This window comes from Glycine max, chromosome 10 (genome assembly GCF_000004515.6).
Source record: "Glycine max cultivar Williams 82 chromosome 10, Glycine_max_v4.0, whole genome shotgun sequence".
Classification (NCBI taxonomy): domain Eukaryota; kingdom Viridiplantae; phylum Streptophyta; class Magnoliopsida; order Fabales; family Fabaceae; genus Glycine; species Glycine max.
The window spans coordinates 41,651,582-41,671,380 of NC_038246.2; the positions used below are offsets into that span (position 1 = coordinate 41,651,582).

At 33.1% G+C, this 19,799-nt stretch overlaps 2 protein-coding genes across 3 annotated transcripts; both read left to right on the plus strand.

Annotated features, from left to right (window-relative positions):
- The first annotated feature begins 1,759 nt into the window (after nucleotides 1-1,759).
- LOC100784165 (epsin-3) lies at nucleotides 1,760-5,560 on the plus strand. 2 transcript variants are annotated; one of them, XM_003535377.5, is made up of 4 exons: nucleotides 1,760-3,604; nucleotides 3,802-3,924; nucleotides 4,066-4,227; nucleotides 4,824-5,560. In XM_003535377.5, exons 1-4 carry the CDS (start codon nucleotides 3,498-3,500, stop codon nucleotides 5,413-5,415), a joined length of 984 nt encoding a protein of 327 aa, XP_003535425.1. In that variant the 5' UTR covers nucleotides 1,760-3,497; the 3' UTR covers nucleotides 5,416-5,560. The 2 variants fall into 2 exon arrangements, with proteins under 2 accessions (XP_003535425.1, XP_014618746.1); XM_014763260.2 differs by having other exon boundaries at nucleotides 1,760-1,941.
- Nucleotides 5,561-8,502: 2,942 nt separating this feature from the next.
- Nucleotides 8,503-17,914, plus strand: LOC100784692 (COP1-interacting protein 7). Its single transcript, XM_014763261.3, has 14 exons — nucleotides 8,503-8,777; nucleotides 8,883-8,991; nucleotides 9,080-9,262; nucleotides 9,620-9,740; nucleotides 9,823-9,862; nucleotides 10,000-10,052; nucleotides 10,128-10,183; nucleotides 10,807-10,959; nucleotides 11,085-11,281; nucleotides 12,298-13,823; nucleotides 14,232-15,185; nucleotides 15,987-16,389; nucleotides 17,408-17,473; nucleotides 17,606-17,914. Exons 2-14 carry the CDS (start codon nucleotides 8,933-8,935, stop codon nucleotides 17,674-17,676), a joined length of 3,882 nt encoding a protein of 1,293 aa, XP_014618747.1. The 5' UTR covers nucleotides 8,503-8,777; nucleotides 8,883-8,932; the 3' UTR covers nucleotides 17,677-17,914.
- Nucleotides 17,915-19,799: the final 1,885 nt, after the last annotated feature.

Below are 19,799 nucleotides of genomic sequence, written 5' to 3' on the forward strand. Positions count from 1 at the left end.
CCGATTGCCCTGAAATTTGATGCGTCGTCGACCAAGATCCAACCCAACTGCAGAACATCGTCACAAGATCCAGATCTGGAGGCGTTTCGATATTTCGATTTTTCTTTCTGTTGCATTTTGAGATCCAGATCTCTTGTTGTTATTGTTGTGGTGTGTTGTCTGGAAGAAAAGAAAAATGAAAAAGAAATGAGAGAAAGAAAGGGGGAAGGAAGATTAAGGCTTCTGTTTTTTTTTTCAGAGGTTGAGATTTGGTTTAATTTTCTGCGATTTATCTATGTTTTGATGCTTAATTCTGTTCATCCAGCCATCGGAAAAAAATGAAACACCGTCGTCCCACGGCGGCACACGGTGGTCACAGCGCCGATGGGGTAAGAAAGAGGAAGATGAATCCATGGAGGGTTACCGATGCACAGTTAGGAGACTGAGGATGGAGTAGGCACGACGGAGACAGGAAGAGGGAAGAAATGAGGGGTAAATCTGGTAAAGACACAGAACAAGAGAATAAAAGAAAAAAGAAAAATTTTGAACCACTGATTTGAAATCAAACAAATCTAATGGTTAATTGACACTTTAGGATCTCTTTGGCACATTCAAGACGTGTTTGGAATTGCATGCCAGAAAAATTCATCCTATATATTGTTTTGGGGTAAACAATATTGCATGCTCTTTTTTATTTAATATTTTAAATTATGACAGCCAAAGCGTGTGTATGAGTGATATCCAATTTCATCGTCTTAAATAAAATTTTGAATTTAAGTTTTGTTGATAAAAAAATATGATTATAATAAAGAAATCTCACTTTGTAATTTTGATTTTGACTTAAATAAGTCGGTGATATAAAAAATAAAAAATATTCATGAAGAGTAAAAATGTTGAGTTTTTGGTTTAGTTAAATCATAATTTTGGTTTTTTTTTAATTTATGATTTAGTTTTCTTAAATTTTTATTGTAATATTTGATTTTTTTTTTAATTTTTAAACTCTACAATTTTGGTCCATTTGTTAATTTTTATGCGTTGATCGTTATATTATTGGTGTTGATTGTTTATTCAGATGACTTTACACGTTTAAGATGAATTTATTAAAATAAAAACGTGATTATTGTTTAATTTTAATTAATTAAGTCAACATTAATTCAAAAAACAAAGAAAAGTTAAAGAAATTTCGGTATCATTTGCAACACCGACAAAGAGAGCGTGACATCAGGGGTGGATCTGGCCCGGGCTAAGTGGCAAGTTCATCTATGCAAAAGATTAAGGTTTTGGAAATAGTGGAAAAATAAAATGAAAAAGTTTGGGGGTAGGAGAAGAACAAAACAGAAAGGGGGAAGAAGGATATGGAGTCCGGACAATTTCTTTTTTTTTTTTTTACTTAAAGTAACAATAATAATATTTATGTTTTAATAAATTTATTTTAAATATGTCAAGTCATATAAATAGATGGTCGACAGCAATAATATATTAGTCGAGGTATAAAAATTAACCGAAGGATCAAAATTATAAAGTTTAAAAATTAGGAAAAATTATAATTTAATCCTGTTGTTATTAATTTAAAATCACATTCGAGTATGTGGAAAAACTTAGCCCTTGAATTTTGTAGGCTAAATGCGTTTTTGGTTTTTTATTTTATTTCTTTAGTTTAATTTTATTCTTTATTTTCTTAAAAAAATTATTTTCATCCTTTATTTTTATCTTTTATTTTTTAAATTAAATCAAAATCATCCTTCTATCAACCTAAAGTTGAGATAAAGATATTAGCAGAAAAAACCGCTACAAACTGGAATCTTCTTCTTCTTCTACTCCCTCATCCTTCCTCCTTTCTTTTTTCAATCTGCCTCTTCTCCCTCCGTACTGTGGTTTCTCCTTTCTTTTTTCAATCCGCCTCTTCTTCCTCCACACTGGCAAGTGAATCTATAGAATGGAGCCTAAAAAAATCGTTTGAAGGTGATTGTATTTCATTCAAGTGCTCTTTGATCACAAAATTGAACTGTGTTTTGTGTTTGGTATCATGACGTTAATGGCTGGCATTGGTGGTGTTTAAAATGAAAATTTTGATGATTTTTTAATAGATTCCACTGGAGGCTTAAGTGTTTAACCTTAGTAAATATGTGCTTACGAAGTTTATTTATGGGGCAAGGGTCTGACTTCAATTTTGCATCTCCTTAGCTTGTAATGCTAGAGAATATAGCGTGTAATGCCTGGTGACAGAAATCAACTTTGATTTCTGTTTTTTATAAACCCCATTATTTCAATGTGATGCGAGTCTATGAATGGAGCCTAAAAAATCATTTGCATGACTGCATTTGTTTTTTTTTTTTTATCTGGTTTGGTTTTTTACACTGGTACACCGTCAGGCAACAGAGCGAGGAGGAAGGAGAAGGGTGCAGAGGGAGAAGAGGTGAAAGAAGAAACTTACAGTTTGTAGCAGCGATTTGCAGCTGTTATTATCTTTTTTTTATCTCATTAAAGATGTTAATTATAAGTTGACAAAAGGACTATTTTAAATTGATTAAAAAGATAAATGACTAAAAAGAACTTTTAAAAAAATAAAGATCAAAATGAATCAAACAAATATGATAAAAAACCAAAAAAGATTATTTAACCCATTTTTTAATAATATATCTATCAATAAATAGTTGTGAGTCACAAGTGTATCACTTATCTAGATACTTCATTGTAGACTTATTTTATAACCTGGTATATATCCTTTAACACCAATGAGTTTATTATGAGTGCATTAAGAACTTACATAATTTTTTTAATGATTTTGTGTAGTAATGGAAAAAATGGAAGCATGATTTGTATATTAGTGGTTTTTCCGATTAAATTTAAAGGAAGTTTGACTTGGTGAACGAGGTTTGGAATTTTGATCAAGCCAACAAGGGAGTCTGCTATAGATTTAGAGCATTATACTTGTCTAGATATTGTTCTCCAGACTTGTTCCCCATATTATTGTCAAAGTTTAACCATATTGGTGTTAGATGATACACAAAATGAAAAACTATTCATGAAAAATGTGTTTTCAATGATTTTACCTTGGGAAGGGATTGATTAACACAGGGAAGAAAAGGATAGATCATAGGGCAAATTAGTATCAACAGAAGTGTGAATCTTAATGGTCGTTATTGTGTGAAGATCCTAGTTTTCAGTACAGGCAATTTTATGTAAAAAAATTTGGCTATAGGCAAATTCATAGAATCATAGGCTAGCTATATCCGGTCAACTTTCTATTATTAATATTGGCCCATTCTCTTTTTTCTCGTTTCCTCTCCTCTTTTTTTCTTTCACCAATGAGCATTTTTCCTGCATTGTCTGAGCTATAATTTAGGCTATCCATGAATTAATGTTCTTATAGCCAGCAATTAATTCACTTCCATGGTTTATCCTCTTTTATTCGCCATTGAGAGTATGATATTTTATTAACCAAAAGGCTATAGTTCATTTGTTAAGAGAACTATATTCACAAACAATTACCACTTGAAAGTTTGATCTAAGTAGTAATGGGTAGCTTATTCCTAGGACAAATAAAAAAGCAGACATCAACTTTCCTACAAGAAAAGTTCAAATCTGCTAGGATGACGTTTACTGATGTTACTGAAGCAGAAATGTAAGTGCTTGCGTGTATGTGTATAAACAAAGTAATGTACAATTTATTGATAATATTGTATATGTTGTACTCACCCAAATTACTAGTAATTAAATAAATTTAACTCTTATATGGTTAATTCATATTCATGGTTTTTGAAAGACTAGGCAGCTATGGGATTAATTAAGGGGCATTAACATATAATACTATGTCATTAGGCTGGCTGAGGAAGCAACAAATAAGGATGATTGCAGCCCTGATGCCAAAACTATGACTAGAATTGCCGAGGCATCATTTGACATAGATGAATATTGGAGGATTGTTGATGTTCTTCACAGAAGGTATGCTTATTCATTGGCACCCTATTTGCCTAAATTTTTAAGCTAGCGTTATTATATATTTCAAGTTATAGATGTGCCATTCCTCTAGCTAGAGTTTATATCCTTTGGTTGTTTACCAGTACTATATCATTTAAAGTGCAGGTTGTATAACATTGATTGGGATCAATGGAGGCAATCTTACAAAGCACTAGTTCTTCTGGAATTCTTGTTGACCCATGGTCCTCGAGAGTTTGCTCCAGAATTTCAATGTGATGCAGAAGTTATTGAAGAACTAGGAATTTTTACTCATATTGATGAAAAAGGGTAAACTTTAAATCAAAAGCCATTAGTTTGTGGTAAATCACATTCAATATGGTAAAATAATTTGTTTATTTTTGTTTAAAAAAGTTTATTTTACAACAGAGGTTAAAAGTTGAGAGATAATGAAAATGCATATTAGGGTGGAAACTGAAAGACAAGAAGAGTTACAAAAATGTCAAGGTGTTAGGTAGAAAAATGGCCATGTAAGGTTTTAAATGTCTGTAGGGAAAATATTTTAATATTCTTCAATATTGATATTGATTTAATGATGCTTATATTTCAAACTAATCTAACCACATAGAAGAGAAGAGAGGTAACAGTTCTGATGCTTATATTCTTCTTATGTGTGTAGTTGGATTTTTTTTTCCAAAGCCAAAGTCAAAATTCATTAATCAAGAAAAGTCCAGCACAAGTTGTGTCCGAGCATCAATATAAAGCAGAAAATGATGCTGCATAGTTATCGTTTATGAGTAGTTGGATTACCTTGCCATGAAATAATAAATTGAAAACATTGGAGCTAGTTGATTTTCATATATTTCTTTACAGTATAATTTAAATTTCTTATAAGTCATGATTTCGATTTTCATTATTTATTTCAGGTTTAACTGGGGGTCAAGAATGCTAAAACTGTCAGAGCAAATACTCAAGCTTTTACAGGATGAAGAAGCTCTCATAGAAGCACGTTTGAAGGCTCTCAAAATAACAAATGAAATACAAGGCTTTGGAAGTTCATTCAACTCTCCAACTTCATCATCATCATCATCATCATCACCTTGGTCTTTATCATCTGAAGCGTCACAAGGATCTTCATCTTTCTATTCATTTTCCACCACAAGTACCCCTGCTTACACATTTGATTCCAATGATCAGCTAAACAAACACCACTCACCAACCTCCATAGCAAATGATGGTAATATTAATATAGTCCTCCCACCAAAGAATATTAATGTGACCAAAAACCATGTTTGGAAGCGTTTTGCAGGTGAAGAGAATAACATTTTGATTGATTCTGATGAGGATGAAGACATGGAAAAACCAAAAGGGCTTCTAAGTGAAATTTGCTCAAAGATTATTGGTGGTAGTCCCATAAAAGGAGATAATCGTGAAAATATTGAATTTAGATGCCTATCTGATGTTGGGAGCAAGGTGACCCAAAAGAAATTAGATCGCCGATATTCAATTTGGTTTTAAAGGGAGAGAATGTAATGGCAGGAGGGAAAAGCTAGGCCATATGCATGAGTAACATGTTAAGGGAAGCATTAATAATGACTCCAGAAATTTTCATATTAATTTGTAAGATGTTTTGTCTATTGAATGAGAAGTACAAAATGTGATACTTTTCTCTTCTTCTTGATGCTAAGTATCTACCATTCATGTATTGTGAAAATGAAACATATATATCAACTTCTATTGTTCTTTCTAAAAGAAATGTGAATTATATCATACAATAGTAGTCCATATCAATTGCTATAGCGGATAATCCTCAAATGGAATTGAATCACATACTTTTATTCCTTTAAAATTTTCTCATTTATTTTTATTATTAAAAATTAGTCTCAAATATAAAATAAAGGATTAATTATATTTTTTATTTTTGAATTTTTTTAAGTTTTTACTTTTAATTCCTCAACAAAATTTTGATTGGTGTTACTCCCCAAATTTCTTGTCATTAAATAACACCAATAAATGATGATGTAGAGATAATTTTCTTACGGGTTCATTTTCTTGCGGTCAAAATGTTATTCAAGGACTAAAATTAAAAACTTAAAAAACTTTAGGAAAAAATTAAAATTAAGTTTAAAATATAGAAGAGAATAAAAATGAACAAAACAACAACTACTGTTCACTTAAGTGATAATTTGTAGGTGCCATCAGTAGATACTCATACCCTTACTTATAATATAGATAACTGATAATAGATTGATATCTCACAGTAGCTACGCGCTGCATTATTAGATTAACCCAATTTTGGACTAACCAAGATGATCTTTGAAGATACATCCTTCAGAAAATTCCAAGAAATACCAAATGCTTTGAGGCTGCCTGGACAATTCTAAAGATTCACAAAACACTTTTGACTCTTACAAGACATAACTCGTAAGTTCGGCGCCCAACACAATATTGTCTAATAAGATTATTGGGCCCTTCACAAATGCATATTGATAGGGACAAATGTAAACGTGCACATGAGAGGTTGCAATCTGTTGACCGCAACCTTAAAAATCAGTACTAGTATACTGGACTAGGAATAATAAACTAATTAAGGTACAACTTCCTTTCTTACTTATATTTTTTTTTCTTTTTATAAGAAATTTTTTAATTTTTAGATTATTAATTATTTTTTCTCATATACCTTTACTTAATTTTTCTCTATTCAAACAGTAATAAGATAAGGATAATTTTAAAATTTTAATATAAATAATTGACAAATTTTAACCTGATTAACTAAACTAAATATTTTTCTTAAGAAATGTAAATTAATTAAAAAAATCTTATAATTAAAGGAAAAAAAGTATTTTTTAGAAGAAATTAAGGTACCACCACTACTTGCTAACTTTTATTTTTAGAACATTGTTTAAGGAATTAATTTTTTTTAATTTCTTACTCAATGTTTTAGAATACTAGTTAGATTTTTCTTAAAAATAAAATAAAATAATGTATTAAAGTTTTCACGTCTACCTCCAACCCAGCAAATATAAAAGGCAGATGAGCGACCATCATTTAATCACCCACTTATTACGAACCCAAACACTTAATTTGGTCCAATGTCGGAGTAATGCCATCCACTAATGTCGATCTACATGTCTCACTGATTAAATCAAGTTTACAGTTGTATTTTTATTTATATACTCCACTATAATTGAATTTTCTATTCAATAAGTGTCCATTCATATGTAAAACTTGAAATGGCTTTGTTTTTTAACAATAGCCGGGGGTAATAAGATTTGACAGTGATTTTGTTGTAATTTTTTGGTTTTTGCATTTAAATATATTTTTTTCTGTTTACTTTTCTTAGAAACTTGAGCGCATCAAATAAATTAGTATTCAGAAAAGTTGTTATTTTTTTTTTGGGAGAAACACGTTTAGCAAGTAGGGGAAGCAAGTTTGGAATGCTTATTTTTTAAATCCCTGAAAAATATTTTTAAATATTATAGAAAAGTTGTGGTACATTTTTAAATTTATAATATGGCTTTGTTGGTAAGAGTAGTATAAACAAGTTATACACACCAAAAAATTACAGACTAGAATTTTATTGATGAGTTACCATGTCCTGTGATGTGGAGATACAAGATCTCACAAGCATGCATATGTTTGTGCACAAGTTTGTCGGGTTCGAAGACATTGTTATTTTACAATATAACGCGTAGTCAATTATTTACGTTACGTTCATGGTAGAGGTAGTCCATGTATCTAAATATTATATTAATTTTCAGGCAGTTTGATATAAAAACCAAATGTATATATATATATATATAAGAAACAGATGAGCAAAAGGCAGCATAATTATGTCTTTAGAAAAGGCTGTGGGAAGCAACTAGGCAGAAGCATAGAAATATTATATGGAAAAATAAATAAATGTGCTATATGTTGTTCATGAATATATTCCTCTTCATTTTCAATGATTGAGGGGTTTGGTGGTGATCACGATGGTTCGTTTCTTCATCATAACTTAAGAATATAGATTCCTCCTCATCGTCTCTTCTAAAAGATCTCTAGGAAAAAAGTGTTCATAATGCAATTGACACCTCGTGGGGTATTTTGACTTTTCAATTAGCTTCAAAATGTGTTGATAATGCATAATTGTAATGTCCTTTGTAAATTGTAATGTCCTTAACCAAGAATTAGAAGACATCATGAAAAATTATTATAAAAAAGTGGATGATTATCTGCAATTTCTTGCTGATACTAAGTATTGCTAAGTCCATTCAAAATTCTGGGTTTTTTTTAAGTTAAAGATTTTTTTTTGAAAGGGTTAAAGAATGATTTGATTACTATTAAATGGTAAATTAAATTAACCGAGCAAATCCAATAAATAAACCAAGATCTAGATTGCAAAAACAATTTTTTTTTCTCTTTCTAATTTAAAATTGAAACTTTTTTTTAAGGAAAATGATTATTAATCTTTGATAATGAAGGCACGGTTGAAACTGGTAGCCAACTTGGCACTCACCAAACAGGGCAGAGTGGATAATTAAAAAAGGCAGGGGTAGAGTGGTAATTTCAGGTCAGCCCTGAGATTGCTACAAATAGAGCTCTGTCTGTCTGACGCTGTCACTGTCACACTTCGGCGCATCCAATAGTTTCTGTCAATTTTCTGAATTTCCCGTTTTGCCCTCAACAGTTTCCCTTATTTCCAGCACGTTAGAAAATTGGCCACCCTGGTTGGGGTTGGAATAGGTATCCAAGGAGGAAGAACAACAAAGAATTGAAAGAAACAATCTTTGGATACTTTATCTCTTTCACACTCTCCAATCTCCATTCACCACTTCCCTTTCTATTTTTATTCCTTCTTCTGAGTCCTGAAGCAAAAGGGTTTTTTTTAATATAGAAAAGTTTGTCTTTTTTTCACTGAACCCGTTTTGGGTCTCTGATTGATTTTTTTTTTTTTACACCCTTTGTGATTTGCAAACTGTTTTTTTTTTTTTGTGAGAACCCAGTTTCTAGATTATTGGTCTCATCTTCTCTGGTTGCTATTTTTGACAAAACAATGAACACTTCAACAAGGTTGGATTCAGCTGTGTTTCAGCTCACACCCACTAGAACAAGGTGATAGATAATCCTTTTATGTGAATGCTCATTGAAAACATTTACATGTTGTTTATATAGCCTGACATGTGGTTGTTCTTTAAATCAGGTTTGACTTAATTATAACTGTGAATGGAAAGAAGGAGAAGATTGCCTCAGGCTTGCTCAACCCTTTTCTTTCTCACTTGAAGGCTGCCCAGAATCAGATGGACAAGGGTGGTTATTCAATTGTTCTTGAGCCGCCCGAGGGTAACACTGATACCTCATGGTTTACCAAGGGAACTGTTGAAAGGTTTGACTTTTTAGTTGTTTTGGTTTATTGTTTGGTTCTCCAGAGATTGAAAGTAGAATCCATTTACGCATGCTTCTTGGAGAATTATCATTGGTAGTATTGTATTGTATTGTATCCAGTGCTCAGCATGGTTCTTTACTGCCATTTTGAAAGTCAAGTCCCACTTCTTGTTGCTGTTATATTGAGACCAAAATTCTTGTATATCTCTTTTGTTTTACTCTTTCTAAGGCAAAGGAAAGTGCTGGGGAAATGGCAGTGAAAAATGCTTTGAAATTTAACATATATATGATGGCCTTGTAACTGTAAGGTTAGAGACTTGAAGTTAGCCTGCTGGACTAATTTTCTCTGCTTCTGTAGGTTTGTTCGTTTTGTGAGCACTCCTGAGATCTTGGAACGTGTGTATACTACAGAATCAGAAATCTTACAGATTGAAGAGGCAATTGCAATTCAAGGAAATAGTTCTTTAGGTTTTAGCACTGTATGTAAATATCTAGCACTACACTATATGATTCATTCCCTGACACTTAAAAGTCTGTTTCATTAGTCGAGTATTTGTACAGGTGGAAGAAAATCAAGTAAAACATGTTGAAAGCACTGAAGGTACTTCTGAAAGCCCAAGTACAATTGTTGCAAGTTGTCACTGTGTACAACTAACTACTGAACTAATATAAATGTATTCAAAGCCCTGTTAAGTTTTATAATTGTTTACAACTAACCAAACTTGTTGCTTTGCGCAGGCAGGAAGACTCGGGAGGATACTAATGAGGAGAGAGCAATTGTACTTTACAAGGTTAGGGTCTTTAACAATTAATACCCTATTATTGATTTTATTATTTTATAATCAATCTGTATGGTTATGTGCCAGCCTGATGCACAGCCACCTCAAGCAAATGGAAGCACCACATTGGAAGGAAGCTCAAAGTAAATTCTGTCTTTTTATTTTCACTCTTTTATGACCATCTCTCAGAGTAAAAAATTGTAATGTTTAAGTAAGTTGTTTATGATTAAATAATAAAATTCATCAAGTGTCCATTCCAGACCTTGCATGTTTTAAATTCTATCAGCTAATTTTCTTCCTAGAATATGCTTGTAGTGTATAAAACAGAGATGTCAACATGGAAGGCTGCCATTACGTTGGAGTTACTTCAAAAAAATCAATTAAAATTCGATCAAGTTACTTTTAATTTAAACATCCCTGTTAGGTGAATCTTGTATAAGCTTGACTGTAACTTGATAGTTGATACTTCCCTCTTGAGCATAATTAGTTATCCACCAGTATTGAAAGCAGCATGTTGCAAAACTATGAATTTTATTTATTTATTATTATTGAACAGGTATACAAATGGAGATGGTTTTTAATGCATTTATGATAGCTTAAGCATTTTGGATAACTGTTTCTACATTGTTATCAATTTTTAATCAACGCCCAGTTGGATTGAGTTTGAGCTGCTTGCATATAAATATGATGAAGTTTATTTATTGAGTTTCTTTGTACTATGTGAAACAGATTGTTAACTCATATTCACTTCTACATGTTCTATTAGAGTTCATCTTCTGAAAGTCCTAGAGACACGTAAGTCAGCATTGCAGAAAGAGCAAGGCATGGCATTTGCTCGTGCTGTTGCTGCTGGTTTTGACATTGACTATATACCGCCTTTGATGTCATTTGCTGAATGCTTTGGTGCATCTCGCATGAAGTAAGAATTTTTTTTTTTCATAGACCATTATGACCTTGGATATTTGTTGGTGAAGTGTTGGGTTCCTCACCCATCAACCTATGGCCTGGACAATCTTGCTTATGCTATTTTTTGTTACATGTCAGGGATGCATGCACAAAATTCAGGGATCTTTGGAGAAGAAAACATGAAACTGGACAATGGCTTGAAATTGAAGCTGCTGAAACGATGTCCAATCGCTCTGACTTTTCTCCGTTAAATGTTTCTGGCATTATACTTCCCAGTATGGCCTCTGCATCCCATACTGAATTGGACTCTGAGAGTAATGGGAAAGCAAGTTCAGGTACCCAGCATTTCCAGCATATTGTGAAATTGTGAATTTATGGATTGTTCATGACTTAATTTATTTACATTTTTAATAACTCATACATGCACATACACAAACATATACATGTTTGAACCAAACCTGCTATTCACAATTTTCTTTTTTCCTTTTTTTTTATTAATACAATAATAAACTGTTACTTCAAATAGTGTAGAGGCCTGTTGGCTGAAATTGATCTATCTGAATGGCTTATGTTGATTAGCCTTCTATCTGTGTTTGCTTTCCCCACCCTTTTTTTATTTTCTTGGTTTCTGATGTGGGAAAGCAAGGGTGATTTTCAAGTCATGGGATAGATTTTAATGAGGGATAATCATGAGCTGGGTTGGGTCAGTTTTTGGGTAAAATGAAATTGAACTGATTAAGTTTAGCTGGGTTAAGTCAGGCTAGTAAGGAAAACTTTTCTGTCAGCCCAACCCAACCTGGTTAGAGCTGGGTTGGTTCAAGTTGAATGATCAGATTTACTTTTAAAGAAATTAAAATTATTGGATTGGTCCATATTTAATGTGGTTAAAGTAAAAGGAAAATTCTATAGCCAAACAAATTGATATGGGATGAACCAAAATCAAAGATAGGAAATTTGGTTATTCTGCAAAACGGTTTTTATTTTAGTAGCTTCTTTTTCTTTATGAAGTTGATTTACAACATAAATAAAAAGTTTATGCATGATGTTTGTCTAGAAGGGAAGAGAATTGCTGTTTTAGAACTGTGGTATATAGATTTTGGTGTCAAGCAATGTTAGTTGTTGCCTTGATAAAAATGAACTGCAACGCATGTTATTAGTTTTGAAAGGCACCAGACAAATATGCATATTCAAATTGTTGAGCCACGGTATCTGATTTATATCTTTCTTTTCTTGTGGGAAGATGAAGGTTTGATTCCTCTACTGAGATTTTTAAATGGTGATCCACGGTATCATGTTTGGCTTTTTCCTTAATTAGAAATATGTCTTGAGATTCTTGTTTACAAATTTTCAGATGTGCCTCCAATGGACCGCCAACCATCTGTAGGCAACCATGATAATATTCAAGGTCAATTTCCACACCATATGTTCCCTCCTTGGCCTGTTCATTCTCCCCCAGGTTCTGTTCCAGTCTTTTCACCATATCCAGTGCAAGGCATTCCCTACTATCCAGCATATCCAGGAAACAGTCCATTTATGCAGCCAAATTATTCTCCTATGGAGGACCCCAGACTAACTGCTGGTCAAAATAACGGGCGCAGAAGGCATTCCATGGATAGTAGACACAGCAATACTGAACCAGAAACGCAGGATGAAGTGGATATGGAGAGGGAAGGCTTGCATACTGGAGATCAAAGGAAGAAGGATAGGCGATCAGCTAGACAGAAATCTGGCATGGTGGTCATTCGGAACATCAATTACATAACAAAGGCAGAAAATTCTGGCAGTGGATCATATTCAGATTCTGCCTCAGAAACTGATGAAGATAATAAGGAATCTGTGAAGACCTCTAAGAGAAGGGAACCCGGAAAAGAATCTTTGAAGAAATTGGATTCATCTGATATGGAAGAAACTGAGCATGGGAAGGATGCTGATGGAGGCCACTGGCAAGCATTCCAAAATTGTTTACTAAGAGATGTTGATGAAGATAGACATGCCATTGACAAAGACCAATTTGATCAGGAAAAGGTGCATGACGTGAGAAGAAAAAAACATATTGCAATCAATGATCCTTTAGTTTTTAATGACCGGGAAATGCATGAAGTCCAAGGAAGTTCTGCTATAGATATGCATAGCATTAGCAAAGGATTGACTCACATGCCTAAGACATCCAATGATGATTTATTGTTATCTGCAAGTGCAGGACAGTCTGGTGATGGTTGGTCTGGAGATGATGTACAATCTTTAGAAGCAAATGGAAAAAGGGGTGGTTATAGGAGGGCTGCCCGTGATGATTTCATCATTTCCAAGCAAGAAAATCAATTTGGCAATGCTTACCCTTCCTCAGATGTTGAAACTTCACTAGGTTATTCAAACAATAAACTAGAAAGGAAGTTGTTTCATGATATGAATGATGATTCCTACATATTGGAGCATAGATCAATGGAAGTCAATGATGCAGGAAATGTTGAGAGAAATGCTATTGACATGGACTCTGAGATCCCAATGGTGCAGCGATCTTCAGATGAGATAAACTGTATCAATTATGAGCCAGATGAATTGAGCATGTTGCCTGAACGAGGAGCTGAAAGTGCATCAATGAGTTATGACCCTGCTTTAGACTATGAAATGCAGGCCCAGGCTGGTGGTACTTTACAAAATAAGAACAAAGAGGTATTGACTGACACCAAACCAGGATCTAAGAGGTTGGATAAGGAGGCAAAATCAAAACTTACCCCAAATAATTCTGATAAAAGAAAGACTGGTGGGCCGATAAGGAGAGGGAAGACTTCTAAACCTAATGCTTTGGATGAAGCACGAGCACGTGCTGAGAGCTTACGGAACTACAAAGCGGATCTCCAGAAAATGAAGAAAGAGAAGGTACTCACTTCTATTTCATAGCTCCCAGCCTTCCTTCTCACTTACATGTTTCTATTTCATAATTAGCTTAAAATGGATGTGAAACATTTAATCAAGACCAGTGACCCTATATAAAGGACCTTTACATAGTTTAGTACATTTACATCTAGATTAATTGGAAGGTTATGTTGTTAGGGCCATTAATCTGAGGCAAACATCTAGCAAGACTGAGCATAAGAGATGAGAAAAATAAATCTTAGTTATACAACCGTACGTTAATGGTTAATATTTAAAATGGTCCATCATCCATTTTAAATATATGATTCAGATTTGCTCTTCTCATGCTCTCATCTATCAGACTATCACCTTATATGCTTCACATTCATCTGTTATTCAACATTGTTTATTTCCTCTAATTATAATAATTAGGAAGAGGAAGAGATGAAACGCCTAGAAGCCTTAAAGATGGAGAGGCAAAAGAGGATTGCTGCCAAGAGTAGCTCAATCACTGCACAGTCGCCATCACAGCTATCCAAGAAACAACTTCCAACAAAACTTTCACCAAACTCTCGTAAAGGGTCAAAATTTAGTGATTCAGAGCCAGGAGCATCCTCGCCCCTTCAAAGATTCCCCGTCAGAACTGCATCTGTTGGATCTAATGATTCTTTGAAAGCCTCAAAAACCAGCAGATTGATTTCCGGAAGCCACTTGGATAGTAACAAATTAAGTCGATCAGTGTCTTCGTTGCCTGAATCTAAGATAGAGAAGGATGATAGCACAACTGATACTAAGGCATCAATGGCAAGGATTAGAAGATTGTCAGAACCTAAAATGAGTAACACTCGTCAGACTTCCTCAGTTAAACCACATGGCACTGGAACAATATCAAAGACTAAAGCAGCTGATGCACCTGAGAGCAAAAAGATTTCTGCTATTGTAAGCCATGATAAAAGCAAGACAGCAGCCCTCCCAGAACTGAAAATCAGAACATCCAAAGCAAGTGACGTTCCTCAGAACAGAACAGCGGTCAAAGAGAAGGCACATAAGTTGAATGATAACAAGTCTTCCATGAATTCACGAGGTACCATGCCGAAGAAAAAGGAAATTGGTACTTCATCCAATGATGATGGAGATGATAATCCTGTAGTTGAGAAGACTGTTGTGATGCTTGAGTGCGAGAAACCTTATGTTCCTCCTATTCATGGTTCTGAAGAAAATTTTGATATACCAAAGAAACAATATGATAATGATGAAGTGACGGAAAAAACAGAAACAACATCCAATTATGCTGCTATTCGTGCTCCTGTTTCACCGTTTAGCATGGATATAACAGATAAAGAAACCTCAGAGAACCAATCACACCTGCAACCCATATCTACCGAGGTATGTATTTCATAACTTATAGTAGCTTTGATGATAGTTTAAATACCTTTCTTGTAAATGCATCAAATATTTTTCATGAACATTATAATGATTATGAGAACAAATGTTCTGCTGCTGACAGCACATTCTCTTTCAAATAAATTACAGTAAATATGGATACTTTTCCTGCCATCTATATTCCTTCAATGTTATGTATCATGTAAGACTTGAAAACTGAGCCTTGTATGTTATGTTTCCTATAAGCTATGTTTCACTAAGCGCAAGGATGTACTTCCAATTCGATGTGCTTATTGCAAATTGTGGAAATAGCTTTATAGTACCAAAATTTGGTCCACAGTGTGTGGATGGCCTAGTTGCATGAGGTTCCCACCATTGTTGGATGTCGGTTCTGGGAAGGGTTGTTTGTGCAACCATACTTGTAGTGTGTTTGTTAATGTTTCCACTCATGCAACCCATAGTTCACATCACAGATTAGCATCCTTACTTCTGCACCAAGATTCATCATCTGGTCCTACCATGTACTTTCTAGTGTTAATTTTTTATTTTCCACACATTCTATTTATACAATTAAGATAGATTATGTCTGGAAAATAAGTCTGTTCAATTCTACGATAATTAGTAATTTTCTGATAACTGATTTTTAAATTTCAGCAATTATGTGTTATTTTAAACCTTTAACTGTATGAGCAAGAAATTTTAATTTGATTTTGGATGTCTTCATATATTTTTTCAAATTCTCAATGGATGGGATACCTTCTTAGTGCTTCTGCTATTTTTTAATATAATATCATCCAAAATCAGGTCAAAATGGATAATATAGAGAAAGAAACTTCAAAATCATCCAGTCTTTGTATTGCTGGGGAAACATATCATGCCCCATATGCTCGAGTTTCTTCTATGGAAGATCCTAGTACCAGAAATAGTGAGTATGGTAAAGCAGCCCCCTCAAGTTTAGAGACTGCAGCAATTGGTGTGGAGACTGTTAAAGTACATGTGTCTAACATCGGGAACTCAACACTTGAGAAGATTCCTGAAGCAATTGAGAAGCCCCAGGTAAAGGAATCATCATCCAAAGGGTTTAGACGACTGCTTAAGTTTGGGAAAAAGAGTCATAGCTCAGCTGCTGAACGCCACACTGAATCAGATAATGTAAGCATTGACGATGAGGCAGATGAGGTTGGAACCAACAGTTCTTCTAACGAAGGTAATATGCTCATCATAGGCATCAGCATAATAAATTAGTATCCAGATATTACTACTTCCCTGGAAAACTTTCTGATATATGCTATACTACCACTTCTAGGGCCCCAAGTTTAGTTATCATAGTGTTGAATGCTGATACTATTATCTACCAAATACACAGCTCTCACATTTTCTGAAGGACAAACCTGTGATTGCAAGGGCTGAGGTCTATCCCATTATGTTAAAGCTGACCATACTAAATGAGTTTGGGGGCAACCCTGCACAAACCTCAACACTGTTGGACTCTAAAAATAAACACACTAAATTCTGAGTGATAATGGCCAGATTTGAATACAAACCCTAGGTTTTCCCTTGACAAGGAGTTTCCTCCTTCAAAACACATGGAATAACAAACGAGCACCTTAATTCCCTTTTACAAGACTGCAACACAAGTTATATATCATTATAACTATTACATCATAACTATAACAGCTTAATCCAGAATTAATATAAAAATGATAGCCTAGTAACTTCCTAATACATAATTGATTAATTATAACTGCCTAAATCATATTTCCTCTCACTGCATAATGATCTTGTGTCGAGTGTCCACTTCAGTTGCTTGCATCCCAATATTCAGAAATGAAATTGATTTCTCAAGAACCTTAACTAACCTGGATCCTCATATTCAGGAATGACTTTAGTTTCACTAAAAATGCAAATTGTACATTAGAGTTTAGAGTATATTGAGCATGTATAACTGTAACTAAAAAATGTCAAATTGTCAATAGCCTATATCATTCATTGATTTACTTGTAACTGATGGCTGGCTAAAATGTATTTTGCTATACTATATAACCTGTGCTTTAGAACAGCTAGATCTTGTTGAATTTTTCATATACACTCGTTTGTTCGTTTTTGTAATTGCCTTTGTTGTTATTAGTCTGAAGAAGTTCACAAATTCAATTTTATTTGACATATATATATATATATATATATATACACTTAAACTGATGACCATATGTCCTTGTCATCTTCAGTTCATACTTTAAAGAACTTGATATCTCAAGATGAAACTCCCACTGCCAGCACAACTCAACAAAAGTGTAAGCACTCACTGCATCCTAAATTTTCTTAAGTGCACTTGAATCAACTCTTCATTTATCCGTACCTTCTTTGCTACATAATCATCTAGATTCCTTTTTCTGAATATGGGCTTGGCAAACATTTTTGTGCAGCTTCTAGATCTTTCTCCTTGTTATCACCATTTCGAGGCAAGAACAGCGAAAAAAAGATAATGATGGCTTGATAGAGTGGATGCTGTTATTGATAAGATTGATGCAGTGACAAGCTAGATCTTTTCATTTTTTTCAGGTGTCATGAGTTATTGTCTAGCTAGAAAAGAAGACTGAGTAATGTGTTGCTATGTGAAATTGGTCTTTTTGTATATTTATGTTTTGATGTGCATATGCCCAAGTGATTTGTATATTTTACTCGTACCTGATTTCATTTCACATTATATATCTCTGGATTGAGGATGTTTTCCATTCGGCATTATATATCTGACAAAATTTGCACATAAAAAAAAATGTGTCCGAAAATTTGAGCGATGTATTATATCTCACAAATTTATATTTTTAATAAATTTTAACTAATAATAATGTATGCAGAGGAGTGTTAAAAGATAACCCCCTTTTTTTTATTTACTCACAATATTGAGTTTTCTCCTTTATAGCTTTGGTTGGTTACTGATAAAAATAAAAATAAAAAAGCTTTGGTTGGTTCACCAATATTAATAAATTATCCGGTTGGAATTTACTTGTAATCTTCAAAAACAAAAAATAGTTCTCTACTTGCACTTTCCAGTTAAAAAGATACTAAGATAGACATGATTGGACAAGCAACCTTAAGGAAATTTATGTCACTTGAAATCTTGAATTAAGGTTGAGATTTGCCGAGTAAATCCCGTGGACTAAGAAGATTGTATGTAATAGATTACTCTTCCGTTTTAAAATAAGTTTTATCCTGAGAGTTGTTTTACAGATCAAGAAAAGTGTTAATTTTACAAAATTATTCTTATTAGAGTTGTTTCACATAGATTAAGAAAAGTGTTAATTTTATAAAATTATTCTTATTAAATAGATGAAAGATAATGTATTAATATTGGATTTTAAAACTAAAGAAACATTTATTAGATGTATTAGTAAAAAATATCAATTAATTGTTACATTGAAAATTCAATTGTAGCACTTATTTTATTTTGAAACATTTTATTTTCTCAAATATGATATTTTATCATAAACCATTTATATTTGTGACAATTTTGGTTGTTGTTATGCGCATTCAGCACAATTGCAGGTACACAAGCAAAATGACAAAATTTCATTTTTGTCCTTTCATAAAATTGATATGAAAAACTTACAGATTGATCATCTGTGTTGAACTTACGGATTTGTCAATCCGTATCAGTTTTGGGTGTATAAGCAATTGTGCTGGATATATGTAGTAAGAGTCTTAAATTTTTGAGTGTTTTTTTTAATTAATTCTAGAAGTCTAGAACACTTATTTCATAAAAAAAAATGTATTGAGACGAGCCATATTCAATATGGGTTAGCACAGGCTAATTTGGAAGCCTACCCACAAGATTTACTCACAGGTTGAACACATTCATCTTTCTATAAACAAACTCAATCCATTGTAACGTCATACGGCTAATTAGCTTCTTTTTGTGCTTTAAGTTTTTATTTTTGTACATTTGAGGTTTCAAACTCAAATTAAGGAAGGATAATAACCACTAAACTGATTATAAACGAAACTTCAAGGGGTCAACCTGTGTTTTGATATAATTGAAACTATAAATATGAACACATAATCGAGACAAAATGTTAAATGTAATAGTTTCAATGTTGAAGGCAAAATATTTATTTTTTTCATTTTTAATGGTGGAAAGGAAAAACTTATGCAAATAGTTCAAAAACGAGTAATACATAAACTACGTCAACATTGTTGTGAGAACAACAAAAGAAAGAAGAAACACAACAATATAGTGTAATAAAAGTGTAAATAAGATACTACTGAAATCCTTATATTGATTTGTTCACAATAGAGACAATGATTGCATTAAAGGGGATCTAGTTCACTTAGTTAAAGAATGTGGGTGAGTTATTATAAACTCTTTTGATATTGAGTTTGATTTCTATAGATAAAAAAATACAAACAATGATTGTCGAAAGCCCCATACTTCAATGTGAATCCAAGAGATTTTTCAACGTGTTCACACAAATATTAGAAGTATGATTGTTCATTCCGATGCATAAAACACACGAGTAACAAAATTGTTACTTCTGTGTTTTATGCATTAGAAAGATGGAAAGCACATTGATAACAGCTACTCAAACTTCAGCTAAAAATATGGAAGTCACAATATATCAA

Coding starts and splice junctions, on each gene's coding strand:
- LOC100784165 (XM_003535377.5), top strand. CDS start 3,498: ATGGGTAGCTTATTCCTAGGACAAATAAAAAAGCAGACATCAACTTTC. Junction 3,925..4,065: donor GTTGATGTTCTTCACAGAAG/GTATGCTTATTC, acceptor TTTAAAGTGCAG/GTTGTATAACATTGATTGGG. Junction 4,228..4,823: donor ACTCATATTGATGAAAAAGG/GTAAACTTTAAA, acceptor TATTTATTTCAG/GTTTAACTGGGGGTCAAGAA.
- LOC100784692 (XM_014763261.3), top strand. CDS start 8,933: ATGAACACTTCAACAAGGTTGGATTCAGCTGTGTTTCAGCTCACACCC. Junction 8,992..9,079: donor CTCACACCCACTAGAACAAG/GTGATAGATAAT, acceptor TCTTTAAATCAG/GTTTGACTTAATTATAACTG. Junction 10,960..11,084: donor TTTGGTGCATCTCGCATGAA/GTAAGAATTTTT, acceptor GTTACATGTCAG/GGATGCATGCACAAAATTCA.